The 27312-nt window shown below is 36.3% G+C and overlaps 1 protein-coding gene across 1 annotated transcript in view; it reads right to left on the bottom strand.

Moving 5' to 3' along the window:
* The window catches only part of ADGRB3 (adhesion G protein-coupled receptor B3), a gene marked incomplete at its 5' end in the record, with an annotated part of 442349 nt that overhangs the window by 65092 nt on the left and 349945 nt on the right, over positions 1-27312 (bottom strand). The window contains 2 exons of the mRNA XM_080341055.1: positions 22262-22364; positions 25568-25671. Coding sequence (XP_080197181.1) covers positions 22262-22364; positions 25568-25671 — 207 coding nt within the window. The remainder of the gene's footprint in view (positions 1-22261; positions 22365-25567; positions 25672-27312) is intronic.

The following is a 27312-nucleotide window of genomic DNA, read 5'->3' as shown; positions in this document are numbered from 1 at the left end:
ATCCAGAACAGCCCATGTTGACACTTGGAGGACCTTTTGTTCAGAATCTGGAATTATCACTACTTTTAATATATACATTTTTAAAAATTTCTTTAAGATTTAAAATTATATTTTTGAAATAGGTTGAAGTGCTCTGTAAGTCTTTAACTCTGCAGTTTCCAGCAGTACTGACAGGCACTGACAGACAGCCAATGATTACCCTAAAACACACTGTCATTTCTTCAAAACTCAAAATAAGATTTCAAAAATGCTCTGAGACTTGAATGAGTTGCATGCTGGTTGTACCTGCACACTTACAGTTCTCTGTTTGTCACCATATTTTCAAAATATGAACTGTGATTTAATCATATGGCCAACACAGTACCCTGACAATGCCTGCCCTCTGCACCCTTATGTAATTACAGGCTTTGCCAATGTTTCCCTGCACTCTTTCAGGAAGGTGGAAAACTGGGATGTTTTTCTCTCTTTTTCATTCTGTCTCGCTTTAAGAAGCACAGACCAGCCTGGCCTCAGCCTGTATATCTGTCTTGAAGTCAATGGGTTAGGTTATTTCACACAAAATGAAACTCTAGTACTGTGTTTTTATTCCCCTGGTCACTAGACTACTGTGAATATTTAGTGGCCTGTACTTTATTATGCATCTAGTTTAGTAAATCTCAGATTTTCCAGGGTAGGTCTTCGCATGTGGTGACAGTGTACAGAGCACAATTCAGGAAGTGTATGCAACAGATAAACACACACAAAAAACCTTTTCACTGTAATAAGATTGGTGCTGGTCTACACATGGCTGTTGTTGGAATATGCCAGGAACTGGTGTATTCTAAACAAGGCTGCAATGGGTCCCACCTGGACTGGGGCAAGGGAGGGATACAGAATGATGTCTCCTCTTTTTTATTGCTATAGTCTCAGCTGGTCCAGTTGTTTGCTTTGAGATGGGCCTTATCTTATCGCAATAGTATTACATTGGGCTGAGAAGATCACATTGAAATGATCCTCCAAGGGCTACTTGAAATAGCCTTCTGGACATTTTATCTCTGCAGCTTGACATTAGAGGACTGCATCATCTCAGGGAAAAAAAAAAAAAAAAAGGCACAAGCTGCCACAGTCAGTTACTAACCTAAAATTGTTAAATCAAAAGTAAAGTATGTAGACTGATGAGATGTTCTCTGTCAGATGAAATGAGATAAACCAAATCTGACACTAGGATAAATTGGCCCAATGCTGGCAAAGTCAAGGGGAGTTGGCCTGCTTATTCCAGTAATCTACTTGGCTCAGTGCCTTGTGGTCTTGCCTCACGGGGCACTCATAGCACTAAGAATTGTGACATTTTTAAGAACGGTGGTCATATACAAAAGTAGAAACTACATATTGCTGAAACCATGTTGTCACCAAATGGTGCAGAAAACAGAACAGAGAAAAAATATTTACATTGGTTGCTAATAGCTGGTAAAATCAAACACACATTAAGATTCAAGGAAAATAAGAGAAGATTTCAGTGGATTAAAATGTTGTCACTGGATAGTGATCTCACACTGACAGATAAATTCTGCAGAGATTTGCTTTCAGAATAATAAACATTAACCAGTAGCAAAATCAGTTTCTACTGTATGGAGGAATTATCAAAATAAAAAAGAAAAAAGCAGATCGATGGGTGCTGGAACTGTAGAGTTCTAACAGTTAAAACAAAGACCAACCTTTTAGTTGAAAAATCATGTTTTGTCTGATTGGAACTCAAACCTTGCCTATAGTGATGGCAAGGCCACATGAGAACCAAGCAGTTTGTAAACTTGTGGAAAAACAGAAACCAGATAAAAATTGACACAGTTCTAAAGTCTGTTGTTGTTGTTGTTGTTTCTTTCCCAAATGGCAGGAGGATTTCATTTTGCAGTAAAATGTTGAAAACTGTATCTGTTTGTCTATACACCCAGCCTTGCTCTTCATGTTCACATATGCCATGAGTATGTCAGTCATATAAACAGATCTGTATAGTGTATCCAAGAAAGAGTACCTAACATTATTTTAGATAGATCTAATTTTAATATCTATAGGATAAAGCTGATAGGTATTATACGAATAGTTACTGCAACACAGACAAACTAAATTCAAATTTACAAAAGTACTTAGGCCCCTACCTCTTCAGATGCCAAAATGCTGATCTTCACATTCTCTGCTTTGATGCTGCTAATTTAGAAGGCACTTGTTTTCTACTGGATTGGTTCTTAAAGCACACTGATTTCTACCAGAAGGAACGTACAGAGCCCCATAAGTTCTGATGTTGGCCAGAATTTGAATGGGAGACTTGACAAATTTGAAATTCCTCTTCCTAAAATTTTGGAATAAGCCTTATAGATTGTTCACTGTGTTTGACCATCATCCTAGCAATGCCAGAGAAAGTTGTTATCCCAGTGAGGAGATACCAGTATCTGAATAACTGCCAGAACTGGCAGAGAATTTTCCTTTCTTCCTTTTTCTGTGGAGACTTTTCCTCTGTTGACAATGATAGTAACTCAACGAGACAAAAAAAAGTTTTTAGCTTGATAGTGAGAAGAAAAAGAAGAAAAATGACTCTGTCTTGTTAACAGGATACTTACCTATGAGACCTGGTCTCTAGCCTCTGTTCTAACTAATATTTAAGTATTTTTACGTAAAGGGAAATTTCCACAGAAATGACTGAGAAGAAGAATAAGCTGTTTGGTCACTCCTTGGCACATGAACATGTGTTTCTTATTTCTAACTGAGAGGAGGAAGGACATTAATCCATTCTGCACATCCCACCTAAGTACTTTAACTCCTAGACACCATGTAAAAAGGGGGTAGAACTGACCTGAACTCAGAGAGGACTCTCTGATTACGATTTTCAAGCAGGTAGAAGGGCTAAACCTACATTGGTGAGCTGAAAACTTCTCAATGCTTTCTGATTCTTAGTGTAGGCATTGCTGACTCAGCACACGGATATCTGTGCACACCTCTTTTTCAAGTATCTTAACAACTTCTACATTATGAGCAGTGGAATCCAGCTGTGTTATGTAAGGGCACAGATGGCATTACATTTTATGGGTTTTCTGACTTAAAACTTCCATATTACTGAATAAGGACCTAAATTCTTACTGTAGATCCGGACCTGATAGAAGGTAGATGTCTCAAACACTTCTTTATCTGTATAAAAGATTCAACTTGGATTTCAGACAGCCATGGAATTAAGCCAGTACAAAATAATGTGCACAACACGAGAAAACATGCAGATGTGATTTCACTTGTCTGCGTATGTCTGTTACTCTAAGAAGCTGTTTTTCAGGTTGTTCATAATTGTAAATTCTCAACTTCAGTGTTGCTGTCCAAGACAGAAGTACTAAAAAGCCATAATTTTTAAAAAGCATGGTAGTTACAGTCCACTTATGTACAAATATATATCTACCATACAGGAAGAACATGTAGACATGTCAAATTATCTGGCAGAAAAGAAGATACAAATAATATTTTGTTTTCTTGATAACTCAAATAAATAACTTGTTCGAATATCATATACACTGTAAACAGTTTGAAATACACATTTTAAAAACCTATAGAGATCTTTCTCCTGTGTCTCCACATACATTCAAGAATAGAACTATGAATAAAGTTCAGAATAAAGTTCATAATAAATTTAAGCTCAGAGTCAGCAAAAAGTTAACTCTCTAGAGTCTATTCTCTGTGCCGCTACTGCATTAACAATAGTATGCTCATTTACCATTTAACTGACAATTGTACTTGACATTATGTATGAAAAGCTCTAATCACAAAAGCCTGAGTAATCTAAAACCCATTTCTGACAAGATTTCACTGTTGGAAGTCTAATTTCAAAATGTCAGCCAAGGCCAAAGATCCATATATTGCATGCTCATTAACTGTAATAAATCCATCACAAACTTTTCAAAATGTGCTATAATCTTTCCTGTAACCCTGAAGTGAGTGTGAGACCATATAAAACTGAAAAAAATTGTCGCTTTTCATGCTATGCGATATGTGAAAATGAGGCTTAATAAGGCTAACTGCTTTCATCTGCTTAATTGTATAGTCTATAGCCAAGCTTTATCTTTCTGTGAATTAAATGATATTTTTCAACTATTTAAGTGGCTGGAAATCTATAAGATATCTGGGTTAAAACACAACTCTGAAAGTTCACATTTTCTAAGTACATTTCTTTACCCCACAGTATGTTATAAGTGTATCACAAGGAAAAGAGTATAATGACAAAAAAAATAGCAAGAATTGGAATGAAGACAGCTTTATCAGCATGATTTCTTTTTCATTTACGTGAAACTTGACACCATGGTTAAGAATCCAAACAGATCTGACATATATGTTAAGTGTATTGTTTCAGAGGCTGTATTTTGTTACAAAATGTGTGTAGAAACTGTTGTTAGAAAATAGCCCTCTTAAGATAACTGTGCAGACCAGTTGGCATGAAGAATGGGGCACCTGTAGTTAGTGTCCCCACACAGCATGGACCAGAGCCGTGCGCTGATCTGAAGGCAGCCCTGGATGCACCATCCCATCACTGGGAGCAGTGGGGCCATACGTGCGCCACCCTCCCACTGTCTGCTGCACACAAATCTTTAACCAAGACCCAGTCTAACCGTTGCTAAAGTAGTGAAGCTGATGTGTATTTAGGTAGGCTTGAAAATTCTCTAAATGTATGATTACTTCCTCTTACAATCAACAGTGCATTCCTGTTATAGAATGGTAATTAATATCAACACTTTCATGCGCGATTGCTTGATGTGTTATTATCTTTGTTTAAGAAGGTGTTACTGACAGGCAGTTTGGTTTCACAAAGGACTGGAAGGGGAAAACTTTTTAAAAATTATCTCAAGACAGCATTTGAATTCCAGTGATGTTGCTTTGTATAACTTAGTCCTGAGTTTTACTTTCAACTGGCTTCAGAAAAGCAGAAGACTCCCAACCACATTTTAACCTGTAGACCTGTAGTACAAAACTTGATAGTGGGAACTTATGAATTTACTCCTTATTCATCCAAAGCCTGGCTCCCAGAGGGAAAAAAAATACAATGTTAAGAATATTTTGTTAGGAGGCTGACTCTGTCACTGTAAGTTAGATGTGCTCTCAGAACATAGAACAAATTAGCCTCTTCAGAGCTGGTAGCTGGGGAAATATCTGGTTTCTGTATCATACACAGATTTGGAGGCAAGTAACATGCTAAAGAATCCAGCCTTACAGAGAGGATGCCTTTTGCAGCAAGTCTGAAATTGTATTCCGAAAACCTTGAGTTATAAAATATACACGTATTTATATATTTATTAAGTAAAGATATCTGGATTTCATTTCTGAATATACTGCAGTAACTTCACATTCTTCAGTCTTTCCACAAAGGACAAAACCATGAGACCACTAGAGTTGGCACAGAATTCTCCCTGACTTAATTGTCTAGACTACTGCGTTTTGAACAACATTTAACACATCACTGGGGAGATGCTACATGGAAATGTGCTTAATGCTTAAAATATAAACAATTTTAAAGAAAATAGTCTATACATCTGTAATATCTTCAAGTATTGTAAGTTAAGCTGCTACAATGTAAGTGGAGTTCAAGACTAGTGAGCTTGCATATTAGTATTTTCAAAAAAAGGCGAAGTTATTAGTGCTGTCTTATTGACAAAAGTCTCCAGTTAAATATTAAATATAATCCTAAACCCTCTAGTTATATTTAGAAATGAATCAATTCTTTCTACCCTAAATGTAGACAAGTACTGAAATCAGGCTAAGTCCTCTACAGAACACAAACTTCTGCTTATACATGGCGAGATCAGTAATTGAAGAGCTGCAAAGTTAAAGTTAAATCAGTTTAATATTACATTGCAAATCTATACCAATGTTTCTGATCAAATATTAAGTTTCCTGCTGAGATGGAAGAATCTAGAGGCATAAAGAAAGTGGCACAGTCACTCAAGAGAGTACAACCTGTCACTCCTTTTTGTAAAATGATTGGAACACCCACTTGTCCCCTGGGAGCCTGTGGGCAAATCAACCCCACTAGCTGCTTAAAAATGTTAACATGGCAGCCTTGTCAGTATTGTGATTGCTCACAGAAAAATGTAATAGAAAGAATAATAAATTCAGTTGGATATAATGTCATGACTACTTAACATAAGACACGATTCTCAGCTCACTGAAAAGCAATTGTATCACTGTGCAGAATAAGATCCAATTCAAGCTGCTTGCTCATGGACCCATAACACGTTCACAGCTTCTTATTGCCATAAAAGCTGCTGATACTTCTAACAAAAACTAAAATGCCATGAATGTGAGACAAGTGATACAGGAAATAACATGATGTATAGAATCAGATGTCAAATATGCAGAAAAATATCCAATGTGCTTTTACAGTAAAGATTTCACCTACCACTGTCAGCCTCCTTAGAAGCCTAAACACTAGTTTGATGTCTGAAGTTCTGAAGTAAGGAAGTCTTATTATTAATTAAATTGTTCAAATCAATAAATATTAACTTACCTCAAATGAAACTAAAGGAACTTATAAATGCATTTATACATATTAAAATATTGTAATATTAAAATTTTAAAAATATGGATGTATTTTTTGTTTTCAAAATAATATAGCCCCTTTAATATTTTTCAAACATATCTTCAAACAAATTAAAACAAAAACAAAAAACCAGCATTTTACCTTTTGATTTAGTAGCATCCACTGTGGGTTCCTCACGCCTTTTTGTTCAGACACTTCAATGAATTTCTTTATCTATGTACCTGTCACATTGTGTTTGTTTTCATCATTTGCTCATACTGGAAATGCATCAATTAGATGTTGTATTTTTACTTCAGGATTCTAAAGCTGGTAGATTTAATCACTAATGGACTATATACTGCTCTCATACATACTCATAGATCCCATCATAATTGAAGGAAATTATGTATTTGAAAGTCAAAAATTAATATACGACTGATTGCTATTTGGAAAATACTGCACTGATCAGCATACACACAGGTACAGAGCCGCACTCTCACACATACAGGCACAACGAAAAGTTCTATAGGACTTAATGGAGTTATTTAAAATTTATTCCAAACTGCTCTAGAATTGTATATTTTCAAGAGATGCACTTAGTCTCAAAAAATCTAAAATAAAGATACAGGCAATAATGGAAATTTAGAACACTTACCATTTTGAATGAAATATACTGGACTTTTCCATAAGGGTGTTAATTATATGAATCATTAATTACTGTTTAGGAACAATGATTTAAAACTAATTGGTCCACAGAACTGGGTGATAATGGTTACTTCAGCGTTTTTACAATGCCACGATCCTTACAACAAAAGGTCTCTTAAAGAGAATTGTTGCACAGGTCCCAGAGTTTTGATGGGGCTCCAGAGAATTCACTTCAGAATTAGGATCTAATTCAGTTGCAGGCAGTTGATATCATCTATCAAATTCTGTTGATTAAATGTCCTGTTTACTACAGCTGTGTAACAAATGGTTAGATGTTGTCATTTCAAATCCACTCTGCATCTCAATATCTTGCAAACTGTCCCACCAGAAAAGATCGCTTAAAACTAATAATAAAAAAATAGATGCAAGGCAAAGAAGGGCATCCTACAAGTAAATAGGTTCATACTATGACAAATAGAAATTTAGCTTCTGTGTTGAATCTGCCCAAATTAGTCTTTCATGACATTATCTAAAAGTATATCAAACATATGGTATGTTGTTATTTTGGCAGGCATAGTCAATACAAAATGGTGTTCCTTGGATAAATCCTATGTGAAATACCTTATTCCTGTCCCAGCAATATTTGTGAAGCCCCTTGGGCCTTTCTCTACTCTGGTGCCAACACATACTGCTGAATAAATATCAGTCATTTCCAAAGCACTGCAAGGTTTTAAGCTTAATTTCAAAGCGCTGCAGGATTTTTTGCTGCACAGCCCCCATTACAATCTGGGGACATTGTGCATTTTAGAAAGTGCTGTATGGAAAATCTACCCCTAAATGAGAGTTGGGAGGGAACGAATCCCATATTTGGAATTTAAGAAACCAAAAGAACAGCATCTATTCTATTACTCCTTGACAAGCAGCTAGAAGAAATTAAGAGGGATATATTTGCTAGTATATTTGAGCTATTTTGTGCTGAGCACTTGATACAGAGCAATTGTAAACTAACTGTTTAACCAGGCAGCAGAGGGTTTATAGCCTGTTTGCATTTTGAAAGGAATGCAAAGGAGTTGAATTAAACTTCAGGCTTTATTTTCACTGGTTTTAACTTTATCTAGTGACTCATAACTGTATATGCTGACTGTGATGGTTTTCAAGTAGTTCTGTTGTTACACTACTCCTGCCATTTTGCATGGGTTTGCTGCCTGCAGGTATAAGCCAACTGACAACTGAGCCCACAGTTTAACAAGGATTTTAAAAGGCAGATTTTAGTAAATATAGATACAGTGCTAGATACAGGGACATCACATGATGTTCTAAGCATCAATCTAATGTTCTCAATCTCTGGCAGCACAGAGATAAAAAAAGGCTTCAGATCAGCCTGGAAGGTGGGTGTGTAATAAACAATCTGTTTATTTACTTGCTGAGTTAAATGTTCTCTCTTTAAAATGTTTAATTATTTTAATGGATAAAACCAACAATTTTATAAATGTAGATTTATTTTTTTAAAGTCATATTATTCATAAATTAATCAAAATATGCCTGGCCTACTTGAAAACATGACAGAGTAGCTCAACATATGAGTATAGCATGGGAGATAGTGACATTCAGCTTGCTAAAGGAAAAGAAAAAGCTACATAATGTGATTTATTATAACAGCATAAAGCCACACAGCAAGAGGGCTATCACAGGACAGAATGGACAGTTTTGTGAAGGGACTGCAGAACTTCAGAAGAGACCTCATTGGGCTCTCTTGTGCCCATGCATGAGGTAGTTTCTCGGCCATACTCTGTGCCATGGGGCTGCCAGAGTGTAAACGATGCATTAGCTTGCGATCAGGGTTGGGACATAACCCCCCAGCTAGGGCTACTGAATTCTGAGTGGAAACTTTTTAAATAATAATTCCATAATATGTAAAAAATACTATATGCAGCATCATTGTATAGTATAATTATGTAATAAATATATAGTAATGTAATTTCTGCTCCCCACTCTTTTTAAACTACAGTTCAGTAACAGAAAGAAAAACAAAACAGTTCTTATTGAGAAGTACAGCAATGGAGAACTGCTTGTAGATGATGTATGTCCCACTGGTACATGATGAGAGTCCTACTGAGCTATCACATCTCTTAAACACACTTTTCTTTATTTTTCTATCTGTAAGGCAGATCTACTGCATTCAAGTGTAATAACTGAGCATGAAATGTTCAGCTTATCCTCTTTGACAAAGGGAATTTGATAATTTGCAGGCAACAACAGAAGAGACCATAGCCATTACTCTAAAGAGATCATCTGTTGAGAAGCTTGACAGTCAAGGAGGAGGAGAACTTCAACGGAGTGAAAAAGCGGACAAGAAGTATAGAGGGACAAAGTGGAGCAGGAAGACCTCTGCCTCTCAGGGGGCAAGAGAAGCAGAAGAGAGGGGTTAAAAATAGAACAGAGAAGGACTTTTTCTTCTTCTAACATGCAAATCATTGAGGAAGCTGCTTCTGTTAGTCTCCAGTCTGGAGAACCCGTCAAACCCTCCAATGGTCCAGGAGTGTGGTGGGTTCCTCTGTAAGAAATGACCTTGAAACAAAACCTGCCTGATCGGCCAAAGACACTAAAGATTTGAATACTGTAGTTGGATGCTGTCTCTATTTCTTATGGGTTCCAGTGCCTTGCCACCAACAGAAAATTGTTCTCCAGTGAAATTCAAATACTGAAGAAAACCTATATGATCAAAAAGTAAAGCTTGCATGCTGTAAGCTGTCTTGTCTATTTGAAAATTGAGAAGGCCTGTGTAGCAGTCTCTGAATTCCCAAATGTTGGCTTTTATAATAATACTGTTATTTGCACCCAGCTGTATATGGAGAAGAAATTGTGACCTTTCTTTTCTGGTGCGTATACCAACTTTTGAGGCCTACATATTTAACTGCTTTAATCTGCTCAACATGTGGAGTGCTCAGTGGGTGACACTTCTAGACCAGTCAGTAGCTTCTGCTAATGCAAAAAATAAATTAATTCTTTGGTTACACTCATGTGTGGCTGTAACCAATAAGAGCAAAGCCTGTCCCTTTCACAGCACTACTGCTTCTATTACAGTACAGCTTTTCCCTTTAGGTTATACTAGCCTCACTTGTGCCGTTGGGTGGAAACAGAGCATCTTTTTTGTTCCATTTTACCTGACAGAGTTTCACATCCAGCCTTCTGTGTACCAATTAATATTTCTAAGGTTAAAATGTTCAGAAATGGAGGCCGAACAGTCTTGCCACAGGTGAAAGTGTCATCACCTCTTTCCCTCACTTCACACTTATATAGGAGATCTGATGGATCTCAATGTGCTGACATCAAGAACAGAGTGTAAGGCTGATACATTTACTCAAGCTTTTCCCCACAGGAGGGGTGAGTATGAAAAAGCTGAGGCTCTGACTGGAGGGAGAAATAAAATAAAAATGTTTATATCTCTTAACAAATCAAATCAAAAATTTGTTGATGTTGGAAATACTCCCAGAGCCTTAATGATAGGTTTATTTTTATCAACAACAACAATATTTAATAATTAATGCTACAAGTCTCTCAGATGCATCTTGGCAAGTAAAATTAGCAAGTATAAAATGGTACTTTTCAAATTATATACTTAGCATGGATATTTCCTACTACAAAATCTCCCAAACTATATCCATGTCCATCATGCCCTGAATGACATGATATAGCCAAATTACTTTTGGAAAGTTTATCTGTATTCTTTTAGCTCCTTTGCTGGGAATTCCCTTAGTGGATGCTCCGTGACCTGCACAGATCAGATAGATTTTCCCACAGAGGCAAACACTGAAATCAGTGCCACCTGCTGTACACACAGCAGCATCTCAAAACCAATTGTACAGACCAGTTTAGATCATTGTAGGAAAGCAATCTTCCTTTCCAGATGACAGAAGGAATAAGATTGGTTTTGTTTTTGTTTTTTTACTTTATTTATAAACTGGGTAATGTTATATTATAGATCTATTCTGATAATTTAGAAGCTACTATAAACAAAAGCCTCTAGTAGACCATAAAGAGAGAACCAGACTATCACAGGGGAGTGTTGTGCATATGAGCCTAATAAAAAGTTTGGAGATGAAATAAGCTAGGGATTGCAATGAAGCACTACTTGCTTTGTGCATTCATAATCAACCATTTTTTATTACTTTTAACACCACTTAGACAAATTCCTTCCAGAAGTTTAAGCTTTCATAAAACACTAACAGATTTCAGGTCACCAGTTTCTAGGAGAAGCAAGCGAATGCAAGTGACACAAACCAGTCCTTCTGGCTGGGACATGATGACTGGAAGGACCATGAGTTGAGATTAGCAAAGCCCATGTGAATTATTAGTATTTAACACTAATACACCATAAAACTGAGAGAGTTCAAGGTCCAGTTGTGCTGGGAGTGGTATACATGTCTTGAACAGAAATCCTGTAAAATGCTTCTTTGGCTCTGCTTTGCTTATCATACTCATTCACTAAAATAAGCCCTCCCTGGAGGCTCAAACGTACAATCAAGTCATCATGGCATAACAAGTGTCAGCTGAGCTGTATCAATAACTTGTGTGCATGCTCCTAGCCATGGCAACTGCAAGGCAATATAATCTGGTTTAGTTCTGATTCATTTCAGGCTTTGCATTTGCTATGGGCAAAATGTGTGCACAGGGCTTAAAGCCACAACTCAAAGTTTTGAAAGCTTCCTATCTGCAATTGACAAACAATTTCCTACAATTAATAAGACATACTTGATTGTTTCATAGCTAATGTTTAACTAGGACATGTATGTTCTTTAGGTATTCATGGCATGTGATTCAGTCTTCTCACTAAGGTTTAAAAATCTGACTAGAATGTTTTTACTGATGTTAGGTACTATTGTTGAATCTTCTTTCCAATATGAAGAATCCTTTATAAAACAGACACTTAACCAGGTTTAAACTCTTACAAATTTATTTCCAGAATAATTTTATGGGATGAGATTTATGAATAGCTAGAAGAGATAAACTGAGTTTAGCAGCAGTTCTTGTCCATCATTAATGCTGCCTTGATACTGGAGTCTAACTACAATTCCTATCAAAACCATCATTCTTCCATTGTAGTACAACTGCAATGCCTCGTGGGATCATTCAGTTCAGTAAAATGTTATTATTATTCTATATTTACTTTAAAAAGATAAGCAGTGCCAATATTAAGGTTTTATGGCAATAATTAAATTGTGAACACTCAAGTCTGAATACTGATTGACTTGACATAAGAGGATATGCAGTAAAAGACAGATACTTGAAAGCCCTCTTAAATATAAGTGCAAAATCTCAGTGCAAATAACAACAGCTTTACAATTAATCCCATCTTTTTAAAACACAAGTTTCAACAGCTGTAGGTTGTGACATATTAAGGCTTTGTTGTCCTGTATGGCTCAGCTAAGCTTGTTAAGGAAGCCATTCTCATTCTAAGCCTTCACCTAACTTTAAGTAGTATTTAAAGAGTACAAAATCCATTTAGATTTACTAGCTTGAAAAAATTATTTAGCAAATATAAGATAGGTTGAAGATATGACTTTTTATGAAATGAAGAGCACAGAGCACAAATTATATGCCATGCTACTAATTAGAGACAGATATGTAATCACTTACTAATAGAACAACATTTTGTGCCAACCTTATTCATACTTCCTTCCAACTGCTGGACTCCTTGTGCCAGATATATTTCAATTTTCTTCAGAAGAGAGAGATACCAACATGTTTTCCATCCTGTTTTTAAACCCATAAGTGTAGTGCAAACTGAACTTTCTTGACATTTCAGAAATTCTATCAGTTTTAACAGCTTGAGGCCTTTTTATTACAAACATTTACATTTCCCTGCAGGGTTATGGAAATCTCACAATTACATTCATTAAAAATGTCTGTGATTATAACCAAATGCATGCTTCATAGATTTACCTTTACATTTTTCTTTCAACAATTATTCTAGCATAATTTTTATTAAATTCCACAAAATACCTACTTATTCATCCACAATGTCAGTTTTATACAAATTTTGACAAAACCATCAAAAGGGAAAAATACTAGAACACAGTTACTGTCAAATTTTTCAGTTTCAGGTTTGATTTCTATGGAGTGACTCATTGAGACTCGACATAATAAGCATGTATGCCCATGAAAACAACTATAAAAAGGTCATGTTTCAGCAGCAGCCCAAAATTAGAGGGACTACATGCATTTTACACTAGCACTTAGAGGATCTCTGGGTACATAATTCTGGTTCCCTAACCATACCTGTGAGTCCCTTTATTTTACAGGCTAAGCATCCCTCTCATGACAAAGTCCTGCTGTGACCCGGAGCATCCAACAACACTGTTTTTTCTCATGATGTAGTAAATATGCTCAGACCACACTTAGTGAATGCTGACTTTAGTGAGTTCAGCACACAGTCACCACAGTTTTTTTCTCAGAAAGAAAAAGCAGGAAAGGTCAGAGTTTGTGCCATCATCCCTGGCTTTCCATCTGATTGTTTGTCTCAGTCTAGAATAGAGATTTGCATTACTATCTTACTGTAGAGGAGATAAAAAGTGGAAAGGGGAAAGAAAGTCCATGCTTTTCCTGCTGAAACCTGGCCACTTGTAGCCATTCAAACAAGATTCACAAGGAAGGAAGGAAGGAAGGAAGGAAGGAAGGAAGGAAGGAAGGAAGGAAGGACAGACTCGAGATCTACTCTTGTTAAGTAGTTTTGGTTTGTTTGTTTGTTTGTTTTTTCTCCAAAGGCAGACAAATATATAACGAATAAACAGGTCTCGACATAGACTTTGGAACACAGACCTAAATCTTAGTACCTGAGAACAATACCATTTTACAAGAAATTTATTTTAGCCATGACTTAAAATCAATCACAAATTAAACAGTTTAATAAGGTAGAGGATAGGTTAACTCAAAATGGCCCAGGGCAAAGCTTCTTGTACTTCTGGAGTGGTTGGTTTTGGCTGCTGCTGTTCAAACAGCATCCTGGACTAGTTTGATTGAATGTAGCAAAACATGATTCACTTTCTTTTTTTTTTTTAGATGCTGCAAAAGCAAGTGGGACTCCAGCATAAAAAGTGAACTGATTCACTAGCAAGCTCTGTTTTCAGAACTGAGTGTACTTCAGCCTTAAGTAACAAATAGAAACCCCATGACTCCTTTTCGTATTGACTCTTAAACCACCTCTGAGCCAGATTCTCCCAGCTTCTCTGTGACCCTATTTCTAAAGCTATAAAGTAAAAGTAAACGTAGGGCTAGAGAATACCTTCACATATAAGGATTACAGGTCTTAGCCCCATAGCTTTGTTAGAAGGTGAAATATATAGCGCTAAGGAAAGAATATTCATTTTTCAGCTTCTGATCAGACCAATCTGAGAATCAGACCAATCCAATAGTCTTTCCCTTATAAAGGGCTCTCAGTGACTAGACTACAAGATACAGGGGTGTAAAAACTCTGACCTAGGAGAATACAAGGGAAAAATGTAAAAATGTACAAATGAACTTCACAGTGTATGTCAAGGTTAAACCACACCATATGTTTCTGAAAATATGCAGACACAACAGGGAGTTGTAGGGAAGTACACATAAAATCCAGTATAATAGGTAGACGATCTTTTGCACAAAATTTATACTATTATTTCTTAAATGATAGTCTTTTGAAAGAGATTGTGTTTTCTAACATGTTTCATTTTGTTATACAGAAAGAGTAATTATGTAATAATTATTGTAGTAGGGCATAAGATTTACATTGCATTTATCTCAGAGTTGTATTTTTTAACATATTATTTTACCAAATACTTATATCAGAAATATCTTACTGAGTTTCTGTATATGTTTTGGTTTATTTGACAAATGGATTCTATGCTTACATTCTTAGAAATGGTAATCCACATAGGAAAATCCATGTAGGAAATTCAACTTTTAGACTAGAATGAAAATAACCAAGCAGCTGAACGCTGATTTTTGGTGTTGCTGTTGCTATCACTATTACTTAAACTGTTTAGTCTTGTGAAGTCTATTCATATGGTATATTCATTTAAAAATCCTTTTACTATTGTCACCTAGAAGTGTTGATGGCTTCCTCTTTCTTAAAGCTAAGGTTATGTAAATAAAATATGCAAATATTTAACGGTTTGTAGGTTGATCTACTACCCATTGTCTATTTTTCTATTTCCACCGAAATTCAACAAATAAGCAAAAGTAGAAAAGAGGTGTGAAGCCCAAAATAGGTGCTTGAGTCATCAACAGATTGTCTGTAATGATTCAAACAGGTGTTTATGAGAGAACGAGCTGTTTTCCTCAGGGCAGTGAGGATGAACTCCAGAAGAGAAAAAAATACAGTAAACATGTCCTGCAGAGCAAGGAGGTAAAACCCCCACCATTTTGGAAGAGTAGGACAGCAGAGGGTTACTTCAGAAAAGTCTGATCTATGTTTTTTTTTGTGCTAAGGCAGGAGAGCAGAGGTACACATGCCAGCACGAAGCCCCGCACTACAACCAGGGAGGAAGGAACAGACTATAGCTGTCCAACATTCCTCAGTACATGCATGCAATGTGTGGTTGTTTGGGTGGATGGAAGGAGACTCCCACTAGCTGAGAGTCACTTGAGTCATCAGGGTAAGTAATGGGTCAGACACAGTCTACGTCTTTCATGAGTAAACCTTGGTAAATTTTTTATTTCCAAACAAACATAAAAATAAAGCTCATTCAAAATGAGCTCACAGTCCCTCACCATATTCTTGCAATCAAACTAAGAGGTCACAGTTATTTTAGTGGACAACTTTATAGATACAAAAACTAGTTGGTTGGCTTGAAGAATGATGATTAATGGGTGGGAATTTAGCTGAAGGCAGATAGCAAGCAGAGTACTGCATGAGTCTATCCAGGGACCTGTGTTTAATGTCAATGACCTGGAGTAGGCAGTGGAATGCTTCTTCATATAGTTTGTAGATAACAACAAACTGAGGGGACCAGCCTATATGCTGAAGAGCATGGCTGCCATCCAGAGAGACCGAGACAGGTTGGAGGGATGGGCAGTGAGCTGCATATGAGTCTCCAGTGTCCCCTGGCAGCATAGATGGTTGAAAGCATCTGGGGCTGCATCAAGAGAACACAGGCAGTAGGCTGAGGGATTGTCCTTCTCTGCTCAGCACTCACTAGACCATATCTAGAACAGTGTGTCAAAGACAAGTGGGTTGCTCAATATAAAGAAGACTTGATAAACTGGAGTGAGTCAAGATGCTTGGGCATTCAAACACTTTCCTTGTGAGGAGAGGCTAAGGAACCTGGGCTAGTTCAGTTTGGAGAAGACACAGCTTCAAGGACATCTAACAACAGCCTGTCAATGCCTACACAGACATCACTGAGAAGATAAAGCCAGGCTCTGATGTGTGGTGTGATGACAAAGAGATGATGGGCATAAATTGAAACAAGACAAGGTCCAGACCAGATATATGGAAAAACATTTTAACCATGAGGACAGTCAAGCAGTTGATCAAGTTTCCCAAGAAGACTGTGCAGTTCCCACATTTGGAGGCTTTCAAGACTTGACTATATAAAGCCCTGAGCAACCTGTTCCAGCCTTACAGCTGAACCTGCATTGAGAATGAGATTGGACCAGACGATCTTCCAACCTGCACACTTCAAGGATCCTAAAACAATTCACAGAGCTCTTAAAAATTATCTGAGGATTGCAGGCAGAGAACATATGCTGCTAATATCTACCCAATTTCTTCCCTGTAACCTGCTTACAATCGAAGTGTCTATTTTGTTTAGAAATAGCAAACTGAATGATAAAATTGATGTATTTTGAGAAACAGACTGGCAGGCACTTTTGAGAGGAAAGTTACCTTCTCCTCTGAGGCAGGTAACAGTAGCATGAATGACAGTGTTTACTGATCTTGGTTAAGAAAGATCTGCTCCCAGAGGTTCTCTTGAGAATCTAAATGTAGCTGATGTTAACGGGTTTTGTCAGAATTTGGCATGGTAAAACAGTGTTGCTTAAAATTCCTGTAATAGTTATTCAGTTACGTGGGCTCTTCTCTTGTTAATTGTTCCTGAGTTCCCAAATACATGGCAGGCAGATGTGTGTGGTGCAGTGGACTCTGGCTGCTGACCTATTTATTGGTGTGGTTCTGGGATGGCTGACCCATACCAGAGAGTCAGAGGCTCAGCTCTTCTAAAAGCTGTTACACAAAGAAAGAGATGCCAATCAGCAGAGTAGGTGTTAATTTGGAAGTTAGGTACCGACAAAAATGGAAAGACATATTTTCCTGGGATTCAGCTGCTTGAACAGGGGGTATTCCCCTGAAGTTCTCCAGGCAAGACCTGAAATATGGAGTGCTATTGCCTGACAAACTAAACTCCCAACTTCCTCATTGATTTTCTAACACAACCTTAATGCTGTGTTAGCATCATTTCTCTGTTCATTCCATCTGCTCTTAGGTCTTCCCTGCTGTTTCCTAGGAGATATATTGCCACAATGCCTGCATCTGTAAGGCAGTGGCAGATATGGGGCAGGAGCCACGTGGTTAGAGGCAGCATTAGTACCACCTGAACATTTGCAGGGTTCTCAGGGGATCCCACCACCCGTTTCTCAAAACCTAAACCACAATCAGCTGCTTCAGAGTGCTATGCGAATGGGATGCAGTGGCTTCTCAACTCCTTTCCACTTCTATTTGGTTCCTTCAGCCTAGAACTGCTATTAAAAAAAATACTCAAGTGAGGCCTATGAAGTAAACATTCCAATCTTATTATCTACAAAATTTTATGGGGGTTTTGTTCATTTACAATGCATTTATTAAAACTACTGACTGTTTATGTTATGTGCTTAACGTGGTCAGGACATGCCTTTTTCACATCTTTTCAGGTATGGTCTAAGAGATGAATTCAAAAATGTAGTAGTAAACATAATAAAGTGAATAGTGCAATTAAACAGGGATGACACAAAATATCAGGGTTGCTAAATATTGCCATGTGCCTTAACATCTTCCCTGTTCTTCCCTTGGTAGGCACACATAAACCTGACTATGGCTAACAAAATGTACAGAGTCTTATGACATTTCTAAAAATACGCCTGCTTCTCACATGTAACCCAAACTCCGGCAACGAACTCTTAAGTACACTCGGAAACTTCTAATATAGTAAATAATTAAATTTTGCCCATATGTATAATGAATTCTATGGTTTATTTTAAATTGTATTAGTCTTTGCTTTCTTCACACAAAGAACTGGTAAACAAGAATTGTTTACCTGAAACAGCTAATATGTTTTCATTTAGGCAGAACTGTGAAGAAAACAAGATATTTTCTGAATGTATGCAAAGGAAAGAGAATATATGAAAAAATCCACATAATACCAATCAATAACTTATCATGGGTAGAGAATCTATTCATTAAATGGGATCGGAAGCATATTACATATTTATAGCATAAATGTTAAAGGTCCATATATAGAAGAAATACGATCATTTTTCTTGATGGCAAGAAGAACATTAGGAAACATAATATAGCAAGAGTTACGTTATAGTGAAACCTACAAATCACTCACAGATATTTCCTCAAATAAAACTGTCAGTCTTTTCAAAGTAAATATGTAATGCTTTTGTAGATGTTAGGGACATCACAGAGTATTTGTGAAATAACAGCTGTGTATTCCAATAAAATGCACAACACGTTTACCTAAGAAGGAATAAAGGAGCTAGGCTTTTCTGTTGGCAAAAGACTTTCTTGCTATTCAAATCAAAATCTTCCATAAGAAACCGTACTCCTCTCAGTGCCTCCCATCATGAACCATTCTAAAATAAGCTAAAAAGTCCCATGACCTGGACCTCTGGTCTAATGTTGGTATCCTCAAGTTACTGAAACTGGAGAAAAAAATCACTTTTAAACAGAGAATATTAGAAATGGAAAAGCTATGGTAGCTTGAAAGAGTTTAAACTACTTCTACATGTCTTCTGTAAATATTTCATCCATTTCTCCCCGTGGGAAATACCGTGATCTTTTTTATCGAAAATGGTCAGAACTTAGTTGAACCAAAGAGAGTGCAATATTCAAATTCACTTAGTCTTCTCTAAAAGAAGCTTTTTTAAAAACATTGAGGATATACTCAGCCCTCAAAGAGTAGAGCCAAACCTAACATGCTAAGTATCTATGATTTACATAAAACAGAAAGAAAATAACAGAAAACCTGCACTTATCCAGACCAAGAAACTCAATAGTTTTTTCTTTCTTGCAGATGTCAATGGGTGTACTAAAATGAACCACAGAAATTTCCTCGATAATAACACTGGATAGCGTTGAAATGAAGAAAATAGTTGGTGCAGTGTTTAATGCAGATAGAGAAAACCACAAATTTCAAATAGGCTGACAATATGCTGTTTGTTATAAATACATCTTCAGTATGCTCAATTTACACACTGTTCAACTTTAAACCAGAATTCAGCTTTGACAACAGTTACAAGCACCCATTCTCAAAAGGAATATCTACAAATATAGAACTAGGGACAATTTAAACTCAGAAGCAAAGTAAAACTAAAGCATAGTAAAGCATAGTAAAATGGGACATTCTTCAATTTTATGAATATCAGTATCATCATATGGACATTAACTAGGTGCTCCAGTAATATGTGAATAGTATGAACGTAAGAATGAGAACAGAACAGAGTAAATAAACTCTCAAACTTAGCATATCACATTTCTCAAATTTTCTCTGATACAGTAAAGAAAACTGAGCTCATCTTCTTGTGATGAAAGACCACCTCAGCCTTTGTTCAGGAAACAATTTCTGCTGAATTAAATATAACATTGTTTTGACAGAATATTCCCAAGATTTCTCCCAAAGTTTTCAAACAAACACTAAAACACCAAATAGTATGATAATTAATGACAATGGTTTATAATAAAATCTCAGAAAGAGATCTAAAATGCTTTTCATCTTAAAGCATAGGTAAGGACCTGATTTTCTTTTAAAGTTCCCATTTACAGATTTAATTTTCCAGCTCAGAAAATGAAACCATGATTTTCCCTACAGATGTCAGCATTGTAATCTAGATCTATGGACTAGAAATCAAACATTGGCTTCTTCTCGTCATATACGATATTTGAAAATAAAAAATTCAGAACTTGAATTCAAACATATCTGATGTCAAACACATCCCTATTTACACACATTCTGAAGTCATACCTGGATCTGATTGCTTTAATTTGCTTTTGCTAAACACTGGCTTTAGCTGGCCATTTTGGCTAGTCTCTTGAAGCTACAACATATTCACATATCAGTGGACATAGTGATAAGGGTTTTGGTCTGTAACAAGGAATATTTTCCTTGGTATAAAAAATGTACTCTGCCTTTGATCCATTAGAGGTACTCCCTGGCTAGAAGCTCCCAGGTGGTGCATGTATCAAAAGGAAGATGTGGACTCAAAAAGCAGACAAGTGTAGTAAAAAAGTGGTATTTTAGAGTCATGTTTCAGGCCATATATTCAAAACTTTGTGATGTGTTGTTTTTATTATTTCCACAAAACATCTCCATTTTCAAAATCTGCTGTTGCCAGAAATAAGTCAATATAATATCTCTCTACTTTCAGGAATTTGGGAAGCAGAAGTGAGGGAGCTCAAGGAGATTAAGACTTAAGGGCGTGTTTTAGTTCAGAGTTCCCTGAGTCAAGTATCAGAGAAAGGCTGTCAGCATACCTAGGGAGTATATTATCAAACACAGGCATTCTGATGCCCTCAAACCCTGATTCCACAGTGGCAATATACACAGGAACTTTCAGCTACTGAACCGTATTTCTTCTTGAAATATATAACAAAGTAGTATATATTGCTATGCATATTAATGCTGAAACTCTAGAGAGGCTTAATCCTTTACTGCACTCTGGCACTCCAAAGTTGCTTATGCATTTCTGACTTTTTCCCCTGAATAAAATCTGTGAGAGCCACATGGGTTTCTTCTCCAAATCCATATTTTCTTTATTTGTACCTCAACATACTTTCAAAACTTTAAAGCATATTAATATTTTAATCTTAATAATTTTGTTAAATTATGTGTTGGAAATGACTACGTTTGTTTTGGGTGTGCTTTACAAAGTACAGCTAATTTCATTGAATTTATGAGGCTTCTGGCAGCTAAATTTCTAAGCACTCTTTGGAAAAGAAAAAATTATTAATTATAGGTGTGATGTAGAAACAACAGTTATCCTATAGCAGATGATGAACGTATTTCATTAAATACTGGAAAAATTAAGACAAGCAGTGCATTAAGTAGTTTAACACAGTGGGATAAAGAATTACTATACAGATACTTGCACACTCCAAAACTTAACAGCATTTTATCACATACTGCCCTGTTCACCAATTATGTCCTGTTTTCTATTCAAAGCTATCATGTAGCTATGGTTAATTTTAAACAACCATTTGTCTTCACTTCTGAAAGTTGTCTAGCATCACTAGGCACTGGGTGATGCCTCAAAGCACTGATACAGCCCTGCTCTACAGGAGAGGGAAAAATGACAACTTAGTTCAGAAACAGTCTGAGAACAGATTAGTAATAAATTGGCAATATATCACTAAGTAAGGTATGCAGGGTTATTACTTTCTTATAGCTACATTGGTCAGAGATTTAACAGTTCTATAGCTTGTTACGGTGTCTGTCTCTGCACATTTTCAAGAGTAGTACTCCAACTTCTAAGCAATTTCTACTTGCCTTTCGAGTACCAGTGTGTTAATAAAATACCAAAAACATTGTAGCACAATCCTATTACAACTATTATAATGAACCAGAATTTGTGCTTTTGATGTTGAGTCTTTGAACTTTTTTGCTTTGAAATTTAGTTATAAAACACACAAGTCTACCACAGAGAACACAGCTTTTCCAAAGGAACAATACCAAAAGGGATTTTTGGAGAGGGAAAAAAGACTACAAAAGATGGTAAATATTTTCCCTTATCTGTTAATATTTCACCAAAAATGCCAAGTCCTATGAGTACAGGACTAAATGGATGTGATTATTTTAAGCTAAACACAAATAAACCAAATAGATCAATATTTAAGTGCAAATTTAATCCAATCCATCATCATACCTTGTTATGTGTCTGAGTTTGTCCAACCAGGATAAGGATATTTGATGAGATGATAGACAGACAGAAATTGATTAGAATTATTGACCTCTCAGATCTGATGTACCTGTACAAATAAACAACAAGAGAGTACAGTTTTTCTAAAAGGAAAACAATGAGTAAGTCATGAAAAGCTCTGATGCAATTCCTGCATTAAATACTGGAGATACTCTGAAAGGTGAGTGCTCCCTTTCAAATACTCAAAAAGGGTATCAGGGAGCTATCACATTACAAACATAGGAGCAATGGTATTTTGATAGATATTATGCAATTCCCTCTTAGTGTCTTGGAATATTTTAAAAATAATCTATCAATGCTTCTTTTTAAAACTGCTGGCAACACTCTTCTAAAACCATACTGATACTAATGGGCTTGCATGCATTCATGTCAGGAACTTCTTTTGCTCTCTGCTTATCCCTGGGAATATCCACAGCTGGCACAGACCATTCACAATAACTAACTTCAGCAAAAATATGGTGATTTACATAAAATGGAGATCTGGTCCATGATACACAAATAAGATGCAGGTTGGTTGATGATACTATGGTAGTGCATCTTGAAACACGTTACTGGGATAACATTAGTCTTGAAGTTCCACCACATTTATAAAATAATTTGCATACAGAAATGATAATACTGTAATATCTTCATAAGTCCTAATGCCAAAAATTAGCTAAGTTTTTACAGAAAGATTATATTACAACAGTAAGCATCACACAGTCTCTCTTGTAAACTAATACTCATTTTACAAGTATGTTTAGGATGAAAACGTAAAATCATCTTATAGTCTCTTTCCTTACAAGATGCAAATGCTCTCATTTTTCTATATACAGGACAGAAAGAGAATGATTATGGTTTAAAGTGAAGTACCTTACTGACCTGATTTTCAGAGCTGCTGACACAGTAAATGTTGACTACTAGTAAATGAAACTTAAGGGTGCTCAGTTCCTATGAAGACCATAACATATGTTTAGATATTCAATGACCTATAGCATATGCTTCTCTCTGGAGCTTAGTTAATATTGCTGTCTCCTCCTGAGCTGTACAGCCATAGCTGACAGCCTAAGGAAGTCATAACAAATGCTGCTGAATCCATGAGAAAGGCTGAACTTTGGACATGAATTGTAGTCCTTTTTGCTCAGCTATCAATTAAGTAACACAGCACTACTCTTTTTTTATTTAAGAAGACCCTGATATCACAGTCCACATTTTTCCTTAGAATATAACAATTCTCTTAAGGCTAGCTCTATGTGTTTGCAAACAACTACAGAAAGTCTAGTGCCCTTGTCTACAGGATCAGTATGCTGCTACTTTCTAACTTGTTAACTATCGATTCACCTGGGCCATTTCCCAACATCAAGTATCTGTGGACTATAAAGGATCTTAGTGGTTGAGTAAATTCAGTGCAAGCAGGAGCTCATAGCATTGAGTTAGGCTAGGAAGGTCTTCATTTTTCTGCCAGCCCATTATGGAAGGGAAGGGAAGGGAAGGGAAGGGAAGGGAAGGGAAGGGAAGGGAAGGGAAGGGAAGGGAAGGGAAGGGAAGGGAAGGGAAAGGAGAGTGAATATTTGACTGACATTGAATTTGTTTTTCAGTTTGAATTTTCATTTGGGCAGATCAAATCAATCAACCATAAAAGAATGCTCACAAAGGCCTTCTCCAGATCACAATACCTCTACCTCATATCACTTCTAAACAGGCCCTGTCATTCAAAGGGAAGGTGGGTGTTCCAAAATATAAATGCAGACACAGGGTCAAAATATGACATTTCTCCCTAGCCTTAGATTTATAAAAACAAGCATATATATAAAAAATATAAAAGTTTCAGTGCCTACATGAGTTATCTTCAACTGGATACACAACCCACACTAGGTCCATAACATATCACACGCATTTTTTTTTCTCCACTTGGAAGTTACTACAATCATAGAATCATAGACTGATTTAGGTTGGAAGGGAACTTTAAAGATCATTTAGTTGCAACCTCCCAGCCACAGGCAAAGACACCTTCCACTAGAGCAGGTTGCTCAAAGCCCCATCCAACCTGGCCTTGAGCACTTCCAGGGATGGGGCACCCACAGCTTCTCTGGGAAACTTGTTCCAGTGCCTCACCATGCTCATTGTAAAAAGTCTGTTCCCTATATCTAATTTAAATAAAGGAGATTAGTTCCACTGAGCATGACAGTATTTCCATCCATGTGTTAAATATATCAGGGAGTATAAAAATAACGCTATAATTCTTCAGATGGGAATTATTTCATGAAATACTCTCATTCTTAGCTTTGACAGACAGGAACTGATAATTTTTATACTCTTTTTATTATAACTTATGTAACTAGATATTCTATATTTATTATACGTATGTCTAATCCTGTGAGTCTCTGTGGCTACATGAGAGTGAGAGAGAAAACGGTGTAAAATTACTAAGTTTCTAAAAGAAAAATTCTGTTGCTCACTTTCATATTACTCTACAAATTATTAAATTTATTATTTCCTCCCTGTTTTTTCTTACTTGCATAAGGACTTATTTTTCTTTTATTATGAAAAAAAGTTAAATGCGAACCCATGTTCACTTTTAAAAATATTTCTTACTTTATGTGACCTTTCCTCTTTTCTCTTTTTTTTTTCTGCACTAATATATCATGCTAGTTCTCATCACTTCTCAAATTAGTTTCCTCTATAAATATCTATTGCACTTTCAAGTAAATATAATATTTTAATATAGTAAATCCAGGATGGAAAGAATGTTTATTACTGGAATGTACCACCACACTATTTGAGACTACTTAATTTTGTGTATTCATTTAAATTTATAACCAAAGCGAATAAACTCAAGACCAGTTGAATGAATCTCTCTAAATCTGCGATATCTGATGTGGTACTTTGCTACATCTTTTTTAGCACACAGAACTTTTGTTTTAAATTGTAAATGGAGGAAAAGCACTCAAAGATATAGGCCAGAAGCCTCACATGTAATATATAATATAGAAGAATCCTGTAAAATGATAATTATCACCATGAATACCCCACTGAAAACACAATACCCTTCACACTGAAGAGGGGAAAGAGCGGGCTGTACCATCCCCAGTAGTCCAAGAGAGCAAAACTAATCAATCACATCAACAAATTCAGGCATCAAAGCATGCACCACATTTTGCATTTTTTTTTCTTTTCCAAATAATAAATGTTGCATCTAATGCTCTCTTCAAAGTTTAATTCAACTAAATATAGCTATGTATTTACATCCAGCTTTGTCAATCCATTACATACCTCCATAGTGCTGCATAGACAACTGCCAGGGTGATCAAGGCCAAGCATGAAAGACCACTGCCTACTATTAAGGTCACTGAGGGTGTACCAGATGATTCCATGATCTGTAGGTTACAACAGACAACCATGAGCAAAACCACCCTCCAGCAATTAAAACAAGTCAAAAGAAAAAAAAAAAAGCAACAAAATCAAAACAGCCACGCTGTCACAGGTAGCTTCAGTAATAATACTTATGAAAGAGAAACCTACTTAATTCCAAAATTGATCCATACACAACTCTGAGATCTACTTAATTTTTGATACATTCCTCAGAGGCCTTTGAGCTTTAAAATGCCTTATGCAACCTGCATGATATTTTGAAAAATAAAAAGTAGTGATATTACAATGTAGTAGCAGACTCTGATGTTTGCATGAGTTTAAACTACTCCCCAGTTAAAATTAATTACAAGATATATTCGTCTTGAGAAGCACCAATAATAGACAAATTGTGTATTAAACAAACAGCTTGGTTTCACTATAATATATTAAAGATCATCCAGTAATTTGTCCCAGAATTCGATTCATGCTTGTTGCAGAATTACCAAACTTTCTGACTTTTAATAACTTCGACTTCAATCCGCTATTCTCACATGCTTAATTTCCTTGGGCCTCTGATTGTCTGGAAGGAATGGCAAGATATCTATGGCAACACGATCATAATCCTTCCAAAAAGAAGCTGCAAATTTAGAACTATTTCATTTGTACTCTGTGTATTAATTTAAAAAAATGAAAATAAATAAATGACCTTGAAAACAAACTTGCTTTCCCTGCTGTAAAATAAACTATTACCATCAGATATCAGTTGAGCTTTTTCCTCCATGTGTATATGTGCTCATGTTCTGAAATAGACATGGTATTTACCAACACAAATGGGAAAAAAAGCAAACCTAAAAGTTTCAAAGGATACTATGCCTGGTTTACCAAAATGCTTTTTAAAGCCTTAGAGATGTATTGTAAATTACATTTATCAAGATATCTTTTGTCACCCAAATAGGAGGTAAGACTGATGTACTTTTAGGCCAGATCTCAGGCAGAAAGTACCATTTTATTTCAACCACTTTGTTTCAAACGGATCTACTTTGCTATTAAAAGGAGTGCTCACATGCTTCCAAAACCAGGAACATTAAATTATGCCTTGCCAGGATAACTTAACAAATATTTGCTTTTTAGCTGTTCTTACATTCAGTAATCCTGGGAGTGTCTGCTTATACATATGCCTTCTTTCTCATGAAAACTTGATTATTTTTCTTACATCATATCAAGCGACTACATAGAAAATCTGTGCTGAAAATGTCCAATGCAGATCTGCAATCTGTTTAACTACAGTATCTAGGGTTTTCCTACCAAGTGCAATAATAAGCCCTGCACATTCTCCTGGAAAGGCTGGAAACCTTTAAAAAGCTTGTTAAGTTGATAATTGTTCAATACAAAAGTTTTCAACACATTTGCATCACAATTAGAGGGCTTCCTCTGAAAAATTCAGAGTTCAAGAACATGCAGATTTCACTAGGATTTAGTTATATCACAGAATATGGAATTCATTTATGTGAGACAATGTAGACACCAGGAGACTAACATTTGCCTACCTGCAATATTAAACAATTCCTCAATGCAACGTCTGAAATATACCTGAGAGGAAAGCTCGACCAGCTCCCCCATCCCCCGCAGCCCCCCCGCCATTGCCTTTTGCATTAAAACTGGATTTT

This window comes from Nesoenas mayeri, assembly GCF_963082525.1.
Source record: "Nesoenas mayeri genome assembly, chromosome: 3".
In the NCBI taxonomy this organism is placed as follows: Eukaryota; Metazoa; Chordata; class Aves; order Columbiformes; family Columbidae; genus Nesoenas; species Nesoenas mayeri.
This window is presented reverse-complemented; position numbering and strand designations above follow the sequence as displayed.